General features: G+C 57.3%; 2 protein-coding genes and 1 long non-coding RNA gene across 3 annotated transcripts; 2 read left to right on the top strand and 1 right to left on the bottom strand.

Annotated features, from left to right (window-relative positions):
- The first annotated feature begins 1,622 nt into the window (after positions 1-1,622).
- Positions 1,623-4,992, top strand: Ptgir (prostaglandin I2 receptor). The gene is made up of 2 exons (XM_004867098.4): positions 1,623-2,811; positions 3,832-4,992. The coding sequence occupies exons 1-2, from the start codon at positions 2,044-2,046 to the stop codon at positions 4,228-4,230; spliced, it is 1,167 nt and encodes a 388-aa protein (XP_004867155.1). The 5' UTR covers positions 1,623-2,043; the 3' UTR covers positions 4,231-4,992.
- Positions 4,993-10,764: 5,772 nt separating this feature from the next.
- Positions 10,765-19,494, bottom strand: Calm3 (calmodulin 3). Its single transcript, NM_001310223.1, has 6 exons — positions 19,378-19,494; positions 15,030-15,060; positions 12,824-12,967; positions 12,595-12,701; positions 12,328-12,463; positions 10,765-12,242 (listed from the first exon to the last, which is right to left on the bottom strand). Exons 1-6 carry the CDS (start codon positions 19,378-19,380, stop codon positions 12,214-12,216), a joined length of 450 nt encoding a protein of 149 aa, NP_001297152.1. The 5' UTR covers positions 19,381-19,494; the 3' UTR covers positions 10,765-12,213.
- On the top strand, positions 14,234-16,574 carry LOC147821351 (uncharacterized). Its single transcript, XR_015447218.1, has 3 exons — positions 14,234-14,469; positions 15,674-15,743; positions 16,336-16,574. It is a non-coding gene; the product is annotated as an uncharacterized LOC147821351 (long non-coding RNA).
- Positions 19,495-19,526: the final 32 nt, after the last annotated feature.

The following is a 19,526-nucleotide window of genomic DNA, read 5'->3' as shown; positions in this document are numbered from 1 at the left end:
CCACATGGCCAGGAGGCCTGGGGCCCATGCAAGGCAGCCCCAGAGTGGGGCTGCATGGTCTCTCAGGGATCCCTGGTGTGGCTGGAGCCAGGGCTTCCATCCTGCCGGAAGCTGGGGTGCCAGCTGGGCATGGGTGATAGGCAGATGGGGGGAAGGGCAAGGGGCTGTGTTCCCGGGCGCGGGGACAGAGACAGCAAGACCGCAGCTGCCCTCAGTCCAGCCCTTGGGTCAGGAGCAGTGCTCTTGACCTTGGACATGAGATATCTCCCAGGATCTTCCCTGGCTACAGAGACGCCAGGCTGGTGTGACGCATCGTACAGAAGAGGAAACTGAGGCATTCCAGCTTCCTCTTCTTGCCTTGGACCATCCCACAGGACAAAGGTGGTCAAGTTGGGACAGTCTTGTACCCTGGGAGGATCATAAGTTCGAGCCCAGCCTGGGCAATGTACTGACTCAGCAAGACCCCCCCCCCCCACCACGCCGAAAACCCTTCCAAAATAAAAAATTTAAAAAGAGCTGGGGATGTAGCTCAATGTGAAGGCCCTGAGTTCAATCCACAGTCACACACACACACACACACACACACACACACACACACACACATGGGAAAGAAACACAAGGCAAATAGATGCAGAATCCCGAGTCTGGAATCTCTATACTCTAGCTGCAAGGAGCCTGGAGGCTCTCTGAGGTCCTAGCTGGCCCCCATGGTTCCTGAGGCTCCCCGAGAGCTGTGGACTGGGTGGGTAGGAATGGCCTGTTCTGCCGTGCTGACAGCTGGCACCTGCGGACTGACCACACTGACCTGGCAGGTGGCGCCTGGGCTGTTTGGGGACGATGGAAGACATCCATGTGGTAGCGATTCTGGAGCCCTGGACGGCCACCCATCTGTGGCCAAAATAGTATTCCTGGAGGTCAAGGTCATCAGAGCTTGGCTTGGGGTCTGCATGTGCCTTGGTGAGAAGCAGGAGGTCCTCACTGTGCTCTTCCATGAGGGACCACTGAAGTCTAGGCCTGGCCCTACGACTGGACACCAGATCTGTTCCTCCTCAGGACTCTGCGTTCATGAGCTGGGATCCCGGGGACAAGGTCTGGCCAGGCCACCTCCTTCCTCAGCTTCTGGAAGGAGTGAATTGTGTTCAGGGACCAGAAATCTCACTTGTGTCTGGAAAACACTGCATCAGGGAGGAATTTCCCGGTCATTTCTCAATCCCAGGGGCCATGTCCCAACTTGGGGCCTGGAGCCCAGAACAGATCCCAGAGGCCACCCCTGAGACAACCCCAGCTGCCAGCCCCATGAGACCGGTGGCACCCTGGTCCCCTGGTAGGCTCTGAAGCTGGGTGCTGGGCCTCTGATGCTCACCCTGACCATCGAGGGAGATGCCAGGGGAGGGCGGACAGAGACCTAAGCATGGGAGCGAGCAGGCGGCTGTTTGGGGGCACTGAGGGAGCAGGAGAGGGGAGGCAGGCGCAGGCCATGGACCCAGGGACAGTGTGCAGGGTGGGAGAGAGGCAGGGAGCCCCAGGGGGCCGCTGGAGAAGGCGAGGGGGGGCGGGGCAGAGAGGAAATGAGAAAGCCTGGGCGAGGAGGCAAGATGCAGTGGGAGGGCCAGCGGGCGGGGCGGGCAGGGCCAGAGAAGCTGACACAGAGACCTACGCAGACTTCAGGCTTGCAGACGCGCACTGGGGCCAGGAGCCGCTGAGGAGAGGCTGTGGGGCTGCAGGGCCGCTGGCCGGAGTGCAGTGCAGGAGCAGATAGGGGCTGGAGTGAGGGAGGTGGGGCACAGAGGCAGCAAGACAGAGACAGAAGGGAAGAGCTAGGGACGCTGAGAGAGGAAAGGACAGAGACAGAGAAGGAAAGAGACGCAGAGACACCGCAGGAGACGGAGAGGACGGCAGGCAGAGAGGGACGCACACGCACACGGGAGAAGCAGGGGGTGCCTGACAGACCCTGGCTGCCGGAAGGACTGGGGCCTGCAGCAGGCATCCGAGTGGTCCCACCCTTGGGAACCCTCTACCGCAGGCTGCACACTGCCTCAGGCGATGGCAGATTCCTGCCGGAACCTCACTTACGTGCGGGGCTCGGTGGGACCGGCCACCAGCACCCTGATGTTCGTGGCGGGCGTGGTGGGCAATGGGCTGGCCCTGGGCATCCTGAGCGCGCGGCGGCAGTCCCGCCCATCGGCCTTCGCCGTGCTGGTCACCGGGCTGGCAGTGACGGACCTGCTGGGCACGTGCTTCCTGAGCCCGGCTGTGTTTGTGGCCTATGCCCGCAACAGCTCGCTGCTGGGCCTGGCCCGCGGGGGCCCGGCGCTGTGTGACGCCTTCGCCTTTGCCATGACCTTCTTCGGCCTGGCCTCCACGCTCATCCTCTTTGCCATGGCGGTGGAGCGCTGCCTGGCACTCAGCCACCCCTACCTGTATGCCCAGCTGGATGGGCCACGCTGTGCCCGCCTGGCGCTGCCCGCCATCTATGCCTTCTGCATGTTCTTCTGCTCGCTGCCCTTGATGGGCCTGGGCCAGCACCAGCAGTACTGCCCCGGTAGCTGGTGCTTCATCCGCCTGCGCTCGGCAGAGCCCAGCGGCTGCGCCTTCTCCCTGGCCTACGCCAGCCTCGTGGCCTTGCTGGTGAGTGCCATCATCCTGTGCAACAGCTCCGTCACCCTCAGCCTCTGCCGCATGTACCGCCAGCAGAAGCGCCACCAGGGCTTGGTGGTCCCCAGCTCTGGGTCACGCGAGGATGAGGTTGACCACCTGATCCTGCTGGCCCTCATGACAATCATCATGACCGTGTGTTCCCTGCCACTCACGGTGAGTGTTCCCTGGAGCTGGGGGTGGGGAGGGGGCAGGAGAGCAGCACCCAGCTCTGTCGGCCTCTTCCACGGAGAGGGAAACTAAAGTCTGACCTCGTCAGACTGAGGCTTGGTCCAGGCCAAACAACTCCAGACTTGCCAGACCCCTCTCCATTGCTTCTGCCCCTCTAGACCACTGATGCCTGTGTCTCTTTCTACATCCCTGACCCCTCCACAATCAGGCAGTCCCCACCTCCCCTGAGCCTGTGACAGCAGGACCCAACTGGGAACGCTTGCTTTCTGTCCACCGGATGCTCTGTGGCTTCCAAATACCTCCTCAGATAAGCCTCAAAACAACCTTTCACACCCATTCTGCAACGCTGGGCAGGAAATGCACCGAGTCCTGGCCAGCCACCCTTTGTACAGATGAGGGGCAGCGTCACTTGCCCATGTTCACCCAGAGCCAAAGCTTCTGGAGCCCAGCCTCCCTCTGGCGCTCCGGCTCTCCCAGCCCAACCCCACCCTGCACTTGTTCTGGGCTCTTTGAGGCCGCCACCCGACTCTTTTCTGCTGGAGCAGCACCAGGGTCTGTGACACCTGATCATCTCAGCTTTATTCTGGGCCTCAGTTTCTCTTTCTGTAAAAGGCAAGGGGCTGGGCTGGGTCTGGGGTCCTTAATTAAGCCTCTGGGAGGGTTACCCTGACTCCGACTCCAATGCACGCAGATGCACCTTGGCTCTGTGTGCAATTTCAGGCGGCCCGAGCCCTCAGGCTCAAGCATCTGTGAGCCCCAGGGTCCTTCTAGGTCCAAAGGGTGAGGGCACCCACTTCCCCGGCCCCATCACTCCTGCTAGGCAGCTGCAGGTGCTTTCCCTCCCTCTGCTCCAGGGTGCATTAGCGACTAAGTTTTCATCCTATCTTACTTCCTTCCCCTCTGATGTGTCACCCTCTCATCCCTGTGGTGAGCAAGTGGGAGGTGAGGAACCAGGGTGGGCAGGCGGGGACTCATGGCCCCTTCTCCATGCCCTCCTGCACCCAGATTCGTGGCTTCACACAGGCCATCGCCCCCGACAGCAGTGAGATGGGAGACCTCCTTGCTTTTCGCTTCAACGCCTTCAACCCCATCCTGGACCCCTGGGTCTTCATCCTCTTCCGCAAGGCCGTCTTCCAGCGACTCAGGCTCCGGTTCCACTGTCTGTGTCCCCAGCCGGCCCGAGGCGACTCAGAGACACTCCAGTCCCGGCCAGCCTCGGGGAGGAGGGACCCCTGGGCCCCTGCTGCTCTGGAGGGGAAAGAGGGGAACTGGGTGCCCCTGTCCACCTGGAGTAAGGGGCAGGTGGCGCCCTTTCCTCCTGTCTCAAGGCCGGGTGGCGGCAGCACCGTGGAAACAGCAATGGGGTCCAAAGCTGAGGCCTCAGTCGCCTGCTCTCTCTGCTGACCCTCTGGAAACTGGCCCTGTGACCTCCTGTCCTGTCTTCCTGGTCCAGGAGCCAGAAAACCAGGGACATGGCTGTGGAAGCCAGAACTTTGGCCCCCGAATTCTGGGGGTGATTAGCTGCTATTTCCCCTCCTTCAGGGTGGCCATGCAGTCTGTGGGAGGAGAGAACATTACCCTGGAGCACTGAAGAACAGTTGTCTCAAAATAGCCCACGGCCTGGCCAGCCAGCCCTGGCCCTGGGCTCCCCATCCATCTCACTGTCAAAATATTTAGAAGGTGGCAAAGTTCCCAGGGGCTTCTGGGTACTGAGGTCCACTGGGGTTAGGGTTCCTGCTCCTATCTTTATCCATCAGGAGGGGTCCCCAGGGGAAAGCTCTGCCCTCTCCCAAGCCAGGGATTCTCAAAAAGTTCCCTGCTTCTTGTTCTCCATCATTCTTGGGGGCCCTGGATCCCAAGGGAAGGTGAGAGGAAGGGAGAGACTGTTGTGTTGTAGGCGACATTGGCGGACATGTGCCTGGTACCCAAGAGACTCCATAGCTTGGTGGGCCATGCGGTGTGGCCTGTCTTCGAGGGTGACCGGGAAGAAGATGGCAGCTGAAGGGCGGAGGAGGACCAGCCAAGAGTGCAGACCCCAGTCCTGCGCCTGTACCCTGGGGCTGCGCAATTTATTGCCCCCTTACAGGGTCTGATCTCACCTCCCTGTCCTTGGAGTCTTTGCAAAGATTTTATTCAACCATTTATTCAATAAATACTCAGGAGGTGCCCAGGCCACCTGGTGTTGGGGACACAGAGAAGTCTGTCCCGCTCTGGACCCTGCCCCTGCGGGGTGATTTCCAGTCAGCCCCACCTCCCCAGGGCTGGGGATCCAGGGAGTGGGAGTTGGATGGAGAGCTGGGGGAGGGCAACTGGAAGCCGCCCCCCCCCCGGCACTGCCTGCCTCAGTTCCCCTTTCTCACTCATCCCTGGGCTAAAACAATAAAGCTGAACCTGGGAAGGGGTAGAGCCTCGGGCTGTGAGAGCTCAGCAGTGAACTGGAGACAAGCAAGTGCTTTCTGGATGCCAGGCACATCCTTCAGCCACTCAGCAGCCTGTGATCAGAGCTTCTAGTGCTGAGCTAGAGTGGAGGCCCAGAGAGGGCAATCGCTGCCCTGGGTCACACAGCAGGGATGAAGTGGAGCCAGTTGGTCTAAACCACTGCAGGGCCCAGCTTGCTGCCTGGACGCCCCCAGCCCTGCTGAGTGCCTCGTGCTCCTGACTATAATCAGGGGCTTAGTTTACAGGACAGCTGTGAGGATGAGAGACTGCCTCTGAAAATCAGTTATGCACAGGGCTTGGAAGAAGGGCTGCACCAGCCATTACTGTTATTGCCGTTATTGTTGTTGCCATTGTTATCTGGGCAAACATGATCTGAAAACAAAGCAAAGCAAGCGTGGCATCATTGTTTTGACTTTTATTTACTTTCAGTCGCTGTGTTTCAAATCACAGTCAAGAAAAACAAGGGGTAGCCAGGCGTGGTGGCACATGCGTGTGATCCCAGCACTCAGGAGGCTGAGGCAGGAGGATCGCTGCAGTTTTGAGGCCAGCTTGGGCTACATAGTGAGTTCAAGGCCAGCCTGAATTACACAGTGAGACCCTGTCTCAACTGAAAACACACACACATAAAAGAACGAAAGAACAAAAAGACAAAAGAAAAACAAGGGATGTTTGGGAGAGTTAAAAACAGTTCAAAGCAGGGGAGAGTGGTACACACCTGTAATCCCAGCTACTCGTAAAGCTGAGGCAGGAGTATTTCAAACTCAAGGATAATTTAGCGAGACTCTGTCTCATCCGAAAAAAAAAAAAAAAAAAAAGCTGGGGTGATAGCTCAGTGGCAGAGTGCTTGCCTAGCATGAGCAAGGCCCTGGGCTCAATCCCCAGCACCACAGGGGAGGTGACCAGTTAAACAGGTTACTAGTTAATAGATAGGGGGTTTTCTTTGGGGGTAATGAAATGGTTCTGGAACTAGAGTGGCAATGGTTGCCAACAGCGTGAATGTACCAAATGCCACTGGATTTGTAACTGGCTAGAAAGTGTAAAGTGTTAAAATAGTAACTTTTATATAATGGGTATCTTACCACAAAAAACCCCCACATATAGTACTGAAACAAACCAGGGTGTTTAGAAACTTTTATAGCCGTCATAATTGAGTAATAGTATTTTGGTTAAATTTAACAATAAAAAAGTCCAGTTACTAAAAAAAAAAAGAAGAAAGCTGGGTATAGTAGCACATGCCTATAATCTCAGCACCCAGGAGGCTGAGGCAGGAGGATTGTCAAGAATTCTAGGTCTGTCTGGGTTACATAATGAATTCAAGGTGAGCCTGAACTACATAATGAGACCCTGTATCAAAAAAGCAAATCATTCCTGGTACTGGAAAAACAAAAAAACAAACACCAAACAACCAAACCAGTCTGGAAACATCAAAATGGGTCCTGGCCTCAGCTGGAACAAATCCAAAGACCCCCACTGAACAAAAGATAGTGATGAGGAGATGGGGAGAGGCCCACCTCCTCACTGTCACCCTTAAGGTGAGGCAGTTTCTCCCCTGACCTCAGGACTTGCAGATGCTGGTGCAGAGCTCAGTACCTGATGCTCTAGAGTTTCTGTCAGTCCCATCTTCGGGGTGAGGGTTAGGGTGAGGACCCCCGGCCCTCTGATCTGGATGTCACTCGATCTACCAGGGGGCAGTTTTCAGACGGCTCCCCCCTGCCGTCCCACAGCCCCGGGATGAGTTGGCAACTCCTTGCCTGGCTGATGTCCCGGCCCCCAGCATGGGAGCGCATCCTCTCTGCCCATCGCTGTCACAGTGCAGGCTGGAGGCCCTGTCTGAATATTTACTCCCCTGCCTGCCACTTGGAGGCCACGGGCCAACCCCCACCCCTGCCCCAGCACAGTGTGTTCCCTCACTCCGTCAGCAGGGCTTGTCCCCATGATGGTGGGGACACAGTGGTGACAGTGACCTGGCCGTGCCATCCTGGTGCTCACTGTCCAGGGCAGAGGGCAGTCCTGTCTGCAGAGTGGGTGAGGCTGGGAAGGGTTTTGGGGGAGCCCAGGGAGGAATGGGGGCTCCTTGGGGGAGGGGATGGCTGAGCTGGACTTGAGTTTGGAAGAAAGTGGCGGAGGAAAGAGGCGCATCTCTGTAGCACTTCCGGTTCCGGCTCCTGAAGTTTATTTCTGTGGCCTTTCGTGTGTTCATTAACTTGTCACACTTTCCCTGGGGCCTGCCGTGGGCTGAGACTGCGGGGTCCCTTGAGGATGCAGCAGTGACGGTCACAGCGTCCTACTTGGCTCATGAGCCAGTGGGACAACTGAATAATCACATCAATATGTGTTGCAAGGAGCAGCTCGAATACAAAACCCGCAAGCTGCAAAGGTATGTACGGACAAATAGGAGTTGCCCACCCCCGTCTGGGGTGGGGGTCAGGAAGTGAGATGTTGGGAACGGATCCTTATTCATTTCTGTCTTCCTAGCAGGGGGCTAACCCACAGATGGGGCTTTACAGGCACCCCATGCACTTTCACCGCTGCTGGTCCTGGGAGTTGCTGTTCTCTGGGCCTTTTGTCACCACAGCCCCACCTGCTGGTCATGGTGGGAGTAGCACTGAGAAGTGGCCTGCAGTAACGGCACTAGCAGGCCTACTACTCTCCAATTTTTTATTTCTTTTTTTGGTACTAGGGATCGAACTCAGGTCCTTGAGCTTGCGTAGCAGGCGGCGAAACCACTGAGCTAAATCCCCGGCCCTAGGCCTGCTACTCTCTGAGAAGTGAGGGAAGCCTGGGCCTCACTCAGTGGGTCCCTCTGTCTGGTCACCTTCTCAGACAGGTTTTGAGCTGCTCTAGCAGAGCTGGGAGCCCCCCACTGGAGGTGATCACGAGCCACCAAGGCTGCATTTGAGCTGCAGTCCACGGCCTCACTGCTGCCCCCGGGCCATTAGAAGCTGAGTGCCTTCCACGTGTCTTTGATTAATAAAGAATGGAAAAGGAAGTTATGATTACTTAATCATGAAGCCTGTCTGGGAGTCAGACTCTTCCAAAACACAGGCCCAGGGGGGATGATGAAAGGCGCCAAGGAGCGGAGGCAAGAGGTGTAGGAGTTAGAAGCCTGGCGTTGGGACCTGAGTGAGCCAGAGCCAGTTCTGGGATCCAGCTCAGCTGTTCCAGGAAGTGCAGCTCCGAGAAGTGCAGGGTGGTGTGGGAAGCGCTATCTGCCAGGCTGCCATCCTCTCTGGTCAGAGCTGGGTAATAATTTTCCTTCCGCTGTGTGCTAGGCCAGAACACGCACACCATGAGTACTGCAGGTGCTGAATTTTGGGAGGGACCCACGTGGCCCAGGTCAGAATTAAATGACCTGATGACACCATCCACCAAGGTGGTTATTTTTTTTATTTTTTTGGTACTGGGGATGGAACTTGGGTCCTTGCACTTGCGCAGTAGGAGGCGAAACCACTGAGCTAAATCCCTGGCCCCAAGGTGGTTATTTTTATGATCCCCCCCTTTTTTTTTCTTTGTACCGAGGATCGAACTCGGGACCTTTTGTTTGCAAGGCAGGCAGTGGAACCACTGAGCTAAATCCCCGGCCCATCTCCCCTTTCATTTCTTATTCTTCTCCATTTTTCAGACTGGTAAACTGAGGCTTGGGGAAATGAAATCACTGCTCTAGCATTGTCCAGTCAGAAGTGGCAGAGGTGGCCCTTGAGGCTTAGTGACTCATTCAGTCTGGTGAGGGGTCCAGCTGGGACCAGAGCACCCTTCTGTGGGACACCAAAGCCTGCTTCCTACCTCTTGCCTGACCAGCTGGGTGCTGTGTTGCACCTGTACAATCTCAGCACTCAGGAAGCTGAGGTAGGTGGATCTCCACGAGTTTTCGGCCAGCCTGGGCTACATAGTGAGACCTTGTAAAAAAAAAAAAAATAAAATCATTTGCTAGACCAGAACTTCCCACAGGGAAGGGCTGCTCAGAAGGCTGCTCCCATGTCAGATGCCCTTGCTGCTACAGCCTTAGCCCAGGCCCAGCTGGCTCTGTTTGCAACCTGTCTAAAGTCAACGTTTAGAAAACTACCATTCACTCTGAAGTCCACTGGTTCGAATTTATACTGCCTGACCTTGGAGGCTTGACCTTGGTCCTTCTCTGGGTCTTGGCATCCCAGTTAGCACAAGGGGAACTCATGCCACCCAGCCAGATGGCTGCTTTAAGGTTCCGTCGAGGTCCTGATGCAGAGTTTAGAAGATGGCCCGTGAAGCAGGACGCACCCAACAAACAATGGCTGATGCCCACTCTGGGTTCATCTGGCTGCCCACCCTGGGAGAGTCACAGAGGCCCAGGGATGTCACCTGTCTGAAGCCATGGAGGGTTGGGTCCCAGACCCGGTTCTTATTCATTACATCACAAACGCCACACCCTACGCAAGTGGCAGCAAAGGGAACAGATGCAGGCTCTGGAGAAACGGTTGCCACTTCCAGCATCTCAACCCAGGGCTGGTGTCTGATGGCTCCCAACTGGGAAGACCCAGCCAAAGCTCAACCCCACCAAACACCCCAGGGGGCCCTGCAAGGTGCACTCTCTGCCCTGCCCACTTCCCCATCCTTTCCTGGCCAGCGAGAGGGGAGAGGAAGCTGGCTCTGTCCACACCTGCCCAGCTGTCCAGTCGTGTGTCCATGTGTATTAGCCCCTCAGTGCAGGCCCCGAAGGAGATGTCTGTGGGATTTGCAGCTGGGGGCCACTGGTCTTGGGAATTCACATACATCCCTTCACTAGAGTCCAAGTGCCGCAGGCAGTTGGCGCTCTTTCTGCAGTTTGCAATTGTTTGTGGCTTTTGCTTCAGATCCTCAGACCAACCCCAAGTCCACACCCTCCTGGGTGATCAGAGCCCCGAATGGCCACTTAGGCTTGTGAGTGACAAACAGTGAAGGCCACCACCTCTCACCAGGCACCCTGTGAGAAGCGCCCCAGGGCTGCCCATCTCTGCTCTCCGGCCTCTTCACTGGCTGCATCCTTTGCGCCCTTGCATGTTGCTCCCTCTGCCTGTGGAGCCTGGCCCTCCCCTGCAGGTAGGGGCCCACTCAGCCTCCGGCTCCCAGCAGTGCCCCCATGGGCACGCAGTCCTCTGGGTCCTTCTGCAGTACAAGAGCTGCCTCAGTGCCTGCCCAGCTTGTCCTGTGAGACCCACACACCTCTCGGCCTCTGTGCACAGGTTGGCATTGGCTGCTCTCCCACCTGAGCACACCACCATGCTGCCCTGCCGCTGGCACTCAAGGCTATGGCACTGTCCTGCCCCGGTGACCCAACAGTGTCACTGGGCTCAGCCACTGATGCAGAGGTGCCCGCTCACTGCAGGATGTGACTCCGCCTCAGAACCAGCACAGGGAAGGCTTGTCTGCAGCCTGCCTGGAGTCCACACCAGGGCAGGTCCAGGGTCAGAGTCAAGACAGCAGGAGCCATGTCAGGTAGTCACTGTATTTTATTGGAAAACATTGATATATATTCTTCTTCACAGCTTGAACTAAACACAAAATTGCCCGGTTTAAAAAAAACAAAACCCAAACATTCTGGAAGTGTCCACAGCCTCACGCCTACCTGCCCTTCCCTCAGCTCCTGGCCGGGTCCCCACCAGGCCCCATCCCTTCCTCCCTCCCCCACCCCCCTCCAGGCTGGTGCCAGAGGGCGGAGAAGAGTCCCCAAGCTGGGCAGGTGCTGAGAAAGCCACTTAATTGACCTGGGGTGGGGGAGCCAGATGAAAAGAACAGGAAAGAACCCAGATTGATGTCCAAGTTGACTGACTTGTCCCAGAGGTGAGTCAGAAGCAAGGGGCGGATCATGCTCTCCGCTGGGGCTGGGGCAGGTGGGGCAGGGTAGAGGCAGGGCTGAAGGGGTCAGGTCAGCGCGGAGGCCCAGAGGCAGCAGGAGGCGGAGGGCGCCCTGGCTGCGTGCAGAGTGCAGCGGGCCAACACAAGTGTTTTATTGCAGGTTTGTTCTTGTGAGGGTGCAGTGGGGCACATCTTCCCTCTCTCCACCCTTTGGCTGGCCCGGCATGGTTTGGGACAAAATCAAAGCTTTAAGGGACATAAAAGAAAAAAAGAAAAGAGAAAAGGATAACCAGCACATTACAGAGCGACCATCCCCACATCCATTCCTAGAAGGCCCGGGTCAGGTGGGCCATTGGGGAGCGGCATGGGATGTTAGCACCAGGTATTTACAGAACAGCTGAGATCGCCGAGGGACATGGGCAAGGGCGATCCGTACAGTGGCCAAATCAGCAGCCCCTGCCCAGCCCCGCCTCAGAAAGCCAGTCAGATGGTTCCAGAATAGCAGCCAGCGGGACCTGAGTGCCGTCCACTCTGTCCGTCCCCTTCCGAGCTGGCCCCTCCAATGGAAAAAGCATGCCAGCTTCCAAGGCCTCCTCGTCCCCTCCAGTCAATGCCACAATTCCTCAACCCCTCTGTGCTTCTGCACGCCCCTCCTGGCCCCTGCCTGGGGCTGCCGGGATCTGCACGCGGAATCACAGGGCTGGCTGCATGCAAGAGCGAAGGGCATGCTCCTTGCCTGGGTGGGGGCTGCACCCCAGAGGGGCCGGGACAGGGCTGGCAGCCACCCCAGCACCCAAATAAGAGGACAGACGAAACAAACCACAGTGGAGGAGAGCCACCTGGGCTGGAGGAGGGCAGAGGCTCCCCGAGGTGGACGGGGTTCATCTTATGAATGCATTGGGCCTGGAGCTTGTGAACAGAAGGAAAGGCAAAGGGTACGCTGAGGGCCATGGAGGGAGACTTGGAGGGAAGGAGAAAGAGCAATCATGCAGCGTGGGACAAATCTTTTGTTGCTTTATCAGATTCTCAGTCAATCAATTGCTGTTTGCTAGAACCCGGGGTATGCAGGGGAGTGTTGAAGAGAGAAGAGCGCGCGAGAGGAGAGATCAGGAAAACGGGCATCACCAGCTGCCCGGGCCTTCACTTCGCGGTCATCATCTGTACAAACTCTGCAGAGACGGAGAAGGCTGGTGAGGAGCAGGGCGGAACCCAGCGGCCCTCCCCAGCAACAGGGGCAGGGCCCGTGCCGCTCACCTTCATAATTGACCTGGCCATCGCCGTCGATGTCAGCCTCTCTGATCATCTCATCCACTTCCTCATCAGTCAGCTTCTCCCCCAGGTTCGTCATTACGTGGCGCAGCTCTGCGGCACTAATGTAGCCGTTCCCGTCCTGGAGGGTGGGGACAAAGGCTGTCTCTTAGCTTCCCACGGCCAGTGAGTGGGGGCAGGCAGAGACTGTCATCATCCTCACCGGCCTGAGGGCGAGGGGCAGGTACGCAGGACCCCGACAGGGCTGCTTACCTTGTCAAAGACTCGGAACGCCTCTCGGATCTCCTCCTCGCTGTCTGTGTCCTTCATCTTTCTGGCCATCATGGTCAGAAACTCCGGGAAGTCAATGGTCCCGTTCCCTGGCAGGGAGGAAGGGAGGAAGGAGGAGAAGCTCTTGACCTGGGCCCTGGGAGATAACTCCGGAGACCCCAGAGAGGGGACGGTGACACAACCGTCCCTGGGGAGACTCCCTGGGGCTCACCGTCTGCGTCCACCTCATTGATCATGTCCTGCAGCTCTGCTTCAGTGGGGTTCTGTCCCAGAGATCTCATCACTGTCCCCAACTCCTTGGTGGTGATGGTGCCGTCTCCATCCTTGTCGAAGAGGGAGAAGGCCTCCTTGAACTCTGGGGGAAGAAAGGGAACAGGTCTGGGTCAGGAGGCCACAGGGAGCGCCTGACCTCCCTGGAGAAGGCCAAGGGAGTCAGCCCCACCTCGGGGTGCGGAGCCAGACCTCAAGCCCGGGCCTCTCCTCGGGGCACTGATTTCTTCAGCCAACCGAGTTTGGTGGAGATACTGGGGAGAAAGTGGACTGACAGCTGTCCTTAAGTAACTGTACACTGTTTTTTGATCCTGGCTTTAGCTTTTTCCTCAAATGATGAAATGGACCAAAGTCAAGGAGTGGATGAGAGCCAAAGAATTCTTCATCTGAAGCGTGCGAGCCAAGGTCAACTGGCCGGAGGGCAGGGGAGGGGAGCACAGGCTGCCCAATGCCTCTGGCTGGCAAGAGAAGGAAACGTGGACACCAAGCTCCTACTGCCGGGCACTGCCTGAGCCCTGAGGAGCTGAGCCTGCGGGGTGGTGACGTGGGGGTGGCTGGCAGCAGAGCACGGCTGATGGATGCGTGTGGGGTGGTGAAGGGACGGCTGCCGAGCCAGGAGGCTGAGCAGCGAGTGGTGCTGAGTGGGAAGGCCGCAGCTGGGGACGCATCAGGAGCGGGAGAAGCACATGGCTCCTGCCCTCCCACTGGGCCCATTTTGGCACCTGGCGCTCCTCTACCCCGAAGCCCTCGGAGAACAGATGCCTGGCAGCCTATTCCCAGGGGCTGTGGGCCAGGGTGAGGTGGCGGACAGTTTGCTAATGGGGACAGGGTGAAAAGTAGTGTGCGTGTGGTAAAGGAGAGCAGTGCTGGGGTGTGGGTGGCAGATGGGGTGGGAGGGACACACACCGCTGGGCAGCTGGGACCCCCAGCCTCCTTGGGGATGCTGCCAGCTCCCTGTGCTGCCGGAGGTGGGGCTGGGCAGCGGGGAGCGGGTCATGTGGGCCCTGTGCTCAGGGTCAGTAATCGTGCAGTTCTCTGCTTTCTTCCTTGGACTCCACCTGCCCTGGGCCAAAGCTAAGAGGCTGCAAGTATGAGTCTGTACTGGGGGCAGTAGGGACAAGCGTGAAGAGCCCATTCTTGCCTCCTCCACTTCAGAGGCTGGCTTTCAGTCCCTGTCACAGTCGGCTGACTCTGACACCCGAGGTGGAGTCTGGGTAGCTGCCAGGGCCAGGGAGATAAGCCAAGAGTTGGCCTCAGAGCCCCCAGGGAGCTCTGAATGGGGTGAGGGGAACAGTTACACAGCAGTTCCTGAGGGTGGGGACTCTTGAGGCAGAGTCTACAAAAATGAACGAGATGGACTCCCTGGGAGGTCACAAGTCATTTCTCTGTTCCTTGCTTAGCTGGCAGCATTTATGAAGCACTGCCTATGATCAGATGCTGAGGGTATGGCAGTGACCAACAAGACCAAGTCCCAAGCTCACAGGACTTACTTCCAGTGACAGGTGATACAAAAGGTGAAGACAACAACCAACTGCAGACATCGAGAAAGGTCATGAGGGACATAAACAGAGCAATGTGACAGGCAAAGTGAGTTAGAGGGCCGGGAAGGCCTCTCCAAGGGGACATGGAGCTGAGACCTGAGGGAGGGGGAGGAGCTGCCCATGCAAGGGCTGGGAGAGGAGCATTGGTGGCTGAGGAAAAGCAAGAGCAAGCCCGCGCAAAAGGAAGTGCAAAGCCAGGCAAGCGCAGAGGGAGGAGTGACAGGCATCTCCTGGGTGGCTCCTAAAGTGGGACAGGAGCTCCAGAGGCCCACAGGGAGGCAGGAAGCTCACCTTCTAAGCCTATCTGGATGCAGCTAGTGAAGAGCTAGGTAGGCTTGTCCCGTGGCCACTGACTTCAAGGCTCTGAATGACCAGGAGCCAGCAGAGGGACACAGCCCTTGACACCCAGCAGAGGTCCGAGGTCCATCTTAGGACCATGGCACTGCTGGGGTGCGGAAGCACATTTATCACCAGGCACAGGCATCACACGTGGTGATACAGGGACACACACATTCCTCCATCAGCTTAGTCCTCGGGCTAAAATCTGGCTGGGGACACAGACTTCCCGCAGGCAAGATGGTGGGGACACGGAGCCAGCAAACTCACCTGCGATCTGCTCCTCAGTCAGCTGGTCGGCCTGGAAAGCAGGAAGGAGAGAGTTAGTCATGGGCCGGCTGTTCCCTGACAGGTTTTACCCACCCAGTCCAGCCCCTCTGCAGAGGGTGCCACACAGCCTTCCTGCTGGGCAAGGGACGGGGACCAAGTCAGGGCCTGAGGCAGAGTTGGGCACAGGACAAAGCATGAAGACTCTGAAGGTGGGGGCCAGGGTGGGCTGGAAACCCAGGCTCTCGGGCCGGGAGAAATGCTGGCTCCAGCCCCAAGCCAGCTGCACCAGCGTGGCACAGAATGGGCTGGCATCTTGCTGCTGGGAGTCCCAGAGGCTGTGTGAAGGAGTGGCTGCCCTAGAGGCCTAATCAAGCAGCTCTAGAAGGCTCCAAATTGAGTGTGTGTGTTGTTGTTTTTTTTGGTACCGGGGATCAAACTCGGGACCTTGTGCTTGTGAGGGAGGCGCCGGAACCACTGAGCTAAATCCTCGGCCCTAGAAGGCTCCAAATTGAAACAGGCCAGTCCTTGTGTAGGGCAGAGGGAAGATGTGTGGGGCTATCTTTGCCAGTTTCTGTGTCACCTATCTGAAGGTGCTACGTCCAGGCAGGGTATACCTGAGTGGCAAAAATTTTCTTAACCAACAGCTCAGTGTTGCTCTGCTGCCTCAAAGAACCCTGGTCAGTCTGGAGGCTGTTGCTGCAGCCTGGGACCAAGGTAGGCACAGGGTACCATTCTGTTCTGTTTCTTTTGGGCAGAAGGGACAAAGGCCAGGGAGGGGACTGCAGCAGGTAGCAGCAGCAATGGCAAAGGACTGAAGTCAGCTTCAGCTCTGCAGTTTTTAATCCTTTCCAGCCCGCCCACTCTGGGGCCGGGCCAGCTATGGCAGGCAACCTTTGCTGCATGTGGGCTGAGGAGGGGCAGGGACCAGCGCTTCCCACATAGGTGTGCTGGGAGTTGGGGCACAGACGGTCTGCTGGAGAGCGAGGTGGGTCTAGATCCCAACATCTAGCTTTGGATAGCCACAAGACAAGTTTTCCTTGGCTTCTGAGAATGCAGGAAGGCTCCACCATCCTTGGACTACCGTGGAGCCAGTGAACATTCCCCTTCCTTTCCCAAATAGGGGAAGGGGCTCTAAGTGTACAGCAGACTCTAGCCTTAAGTTTGAGAGTCCCAGAAATGGAAGTAAACTATTGTGTGTGTTCACACTGTTCTACATTGGGTTCTAGACTTTCCCTCGGAGGGCAGAACAAAGCACTGCCTGGTCCCAACTCCATCCTGGGCTAAAAAATATGTTGTTTAACCTAAGGGAAGAGGAACTTGAGGCCAAAGCCAATGGGAGGAGAAATCAAAGTAATGACAACAGAGGGGAGATGGCTGAGGGAAGGAAGGCACTGAAGAAAAATGCCACACATGCACATTCTGGAAAAGTCCGAAGTCTAAAGAGAAGGTGAGGAGGCATGATGGAGACTCTTCTGCAAGGCTGTCAGCATGGTCAGGGCTGCAGGCATGCCAACCTGACAGTGCAGACCCACGAGCCCCCAACCCCCGCCGCCCCTTTTCCACCTGTCTCCCCTGGCTCCTGTGGACAGAGGTTCGGGCCCAGCCCCTCTGTCCTGACACCTGAGGAAGCTGCTGGGGAAAGTGAGAAGAGAGGATGGGCTTCTGGTTACAGCCAGTCAGTGCTGGGGGAGGGGGAGAGCCAGGACAGAGGAGCAGAGAGGCGGGCTGCCGCTCCATCTGCTTCTCATTCTCCTACCTAGGCCTGGGGTGGGAAAGCGAGAGCAGTGAGGGACCTTCTCAGCCCTGTCTGTGCACAGCACCTCTCTGCACAAAGCCTGCCTGTCGGGGGGCAGCACTGCAAGGGGCCGGAGAATGCCCATGAGCAGGTCTGAAGGCCAGTGCCTGCCCTGCTGTTCCCTGCCGAGAGCTGGGAGATGCAGGTGAGCACTGTCATGCTGTTTGGTCCAAAGCTGCTGCAAATAGGCGTGGCTCTGCCTAGAGGGCCTGTCATACTCCCTGCCATTTAGGAGCCCTCTGCCCTGTTCCACCCAGAAAAGGTCCCAGCTCTGAGCTGCAGATTCTTAGTGCACGACTGCTGTCCAGAAAACTAACCCCCTGACAAGTGATCACTGGGACCCCTCCCCAGGGCTGCTTCCCTTTCTAGACCAGAAGATTGTAAACAGTTACCAAAAACTGTCTCCAAAATAATCCAGCTGGTCTCTTGCTTCCTTGTCCCTCATCTTAGTCTCCAGCAAAGGGCTAGACAAGGAAAAAAAAAAAAAAAAAGCTTGGGGTGGAGGAGGAGGGAAGAGGGTATTATTTCTCTGCCTTGCCCCAGCCCACAGCCAATGCCAGAGAGTAGTGTTAGATGAGATCAGAAACCAAGGCCAGGCCCCTTACCAGGGCCAAGGAGGAGCCACAGGGCTCAGGCCAAAGTCCAAAGCCAGTTAACAGTGCCTTGTCCCACCCATAGCTCACTGGTTACAAATAGGAAGAGAAACTGGTCAGGCTGAAAGCTGGGGCCCTCCTTCCGGGGTGGGGGGCCTGCTGGCACCTTCGAGCACAGCAGGGCCCCATTAGCAAGGTTCTGCTGGGGGAAAATGGGGTAGTGGCACGAGGAGTCATCAGGTCTGTGTCAGCAAGTATGAGATCTGATACACGGCAGAGGGTGCCTGTTCCCCCCAGCCTTGCCAGAGAGGATGGCTGTGCACGGTTCTAGGCTGAGCCTGGGGGGGCAGTGGGTGTCGTGGGTGGCAGGAGTAGAAGAACTAGTCTGCTGGTTTTCTCTCAAAGCTCTTGCTGTGTGAATTTACAGAAACACTCAGTGAGGGCCACAAAAAGAACAAGAGGCCCTCAGGCTAATGAAGGGGTCCCCCCCCAGGTCCCTTCTGGTCAAGTTCTGCAGTCCCCACCCTGAGGGCATGCGAATAGGTGTCTGATTGTCACTGATGCCACTGTACTGTACTGCACTGTCATTTGGCACCAGTGAGAAGATCCAGAAGGGTATGGAGCTGGGGATCAGAGGGAAGCAGCTCCCTATCTGGAAAGGCGGCTCTCTTGGTCTGAATGGGGTAGCAAGAGGATAGAGGCTTCTAGGCTTAAACAATCTGGCTCATTTGATAGATCCCAAACTTTGACCCCCCCCGCCCCAGCATTTCATGGGTCTTCAGTGCGCAACTGGGGCCTAAACAACTCTGCCCACCTACTCCCTCTGCCCTGGTGCTATCCACCCATTCTTCCCAGGGAAGCAGGACAACGCACAGCCATTCCCTCCAGCATTGGTGGCCCACCCCCCACCCAGACCAAACATCTTTATCTGCATCTTTTCCTGGAGACAAGCAGGGAGCTACCCACACCCACCTCCAAACCTAGGCCCACTGTGGCTGCCATTCATTATCATATCCTTCTACACTCCCGGCCCCCTTTGACCTCACCTCTAGACACTTAAACCAAAGTCTTCCCAACCCCTCACCTTGGAAACTCTTTTCATGAACCCAAACACAACACCCCTGTCCAACTCCTTCCCTTTAAAAAAAACAACTTAGTTCAATAGCCTTAACCCACTAGTCCTCTGAGAACCTTTTCCAGCTACCCCCAAGTCAACCACAAGGCTCCCTGTACCCCCAGTATGAGCAAGCACCAGTCTCGACTCTCCCTTTAACTACCTCCACCGCCTGATCCTTCCCCGTCCCTGTAGGCTTCAAAAGCATCTCCTATCCTCCACTCCCACCCACCCCAGGCTCTTCCTCACCTCGGCTTGCACCTACCTCTCCCTCCTTCTCTTCGGCAATGCTGGTCTTTGGAGACCCCTTCCCCCAAGACTCTAATATGCAAAAGTCGCCCCACCCCTGATCCTCCCCTCTGCCCCTCAAGACCCCCGAGGCCATCCGTCCTTGCTCCATCCCCTCTTCCCTCCATCAGGACCCAAAGCCTTCTTCAGGGCCCAAATAGCTTCCTTCCCGGCCACTTATGTCTTATTTCCGCCTCCTGGGGGTCCACACACCCAAATCTGAAACCACACGCTCCGTCTTGAATCCAAAAATCATTTCTGGGGGTCCGAACACTTCCTTTGGGGCCCCAAATGCTCCACCCTGTGTTCAACTGTCCCCTCTGATGGCTCAGACACCCATCTGGGGATCTCAACACCCCACTTGGGGTCAAAGTCGCCTGTGGGATCCCCAAAGCTCCCTCCTGGGACCCACATGTCCCACTCTGGGTTCAACCCCCCGGGCCTGGGGGCCCAGGGCTCCCGCTGGGACCCAGACGCCCCCACTCGGGACTCCCTCGCCCTCTCGGGGGTCCTGTCCCGCTGCGCCCGCCACCTTGGCCGCCCCTCAGCCACACTCACCATGGCTAGGCCCGGGGTATCCGCAGCACTGAGAGCGAGGTTCTTCCGGCGGCGGCAGCAGCTGCAGCAGATCGAGCTCCGAAGCGCGTTCGCGCCACCACACTCACAGCCCGAAGAGCGCGCCGCCGCCGCCGCCGGCCCCAACCGTC

Source organism: Heterocephalus glaber, unplaced genomic scaffold (assembly GCF_053883595.1).
Source record: "Heterocephalus glaber isolate CG9 unplaced genomic scaffold, H.glaber_assembly_v1.0 deba00001744, whole genome shotgun sequence".
Taxonomy (NCBI): domain Eukaryota; kingdom Metazoa; phylum Chordata; class Mammalia; order Rodentia; family Bathyergidae; genus Heterocephalus; species Heterocephalus glaber.
The sequence above is the reverse complement of the archived record's forward strand: the minus strand, read 5'-3'. Positions and strand labels throughout refer to the sequence as shown.

Coding starts and splice junctions, on each gene's coding strand:
- Ptgir (XM_004867098.4), top strand. CDS start 2,044: ATGGCAGATTCCTGCCGGAACCTCACTTACGTGCGGGGCTCGGTGGGA. Junction 2,812..3,831: donor TGTGTTCCCTGCCACTCACG/GTGAGTGTTCCC, acceptor TCCTGCACCCAG/ATTCGTGGCTTCACACAGGC.
- Calm3 (NM_001310223.1), bottom strand. Junction 12,702..12,823: donor CAATGAGGTGGACGCAGACG/GTGAGCCCCAGG, acceptor CCTCCCTGCCAG/GGAACGGGACCATTGACTTC. Junction 12,464..12,594: donor CGTTCCGAGTCTTTGACAAG/GTAAGCAGCCCT, acceptor CCCACCCTCCAG/GACGGGAACGGCTACATTAG.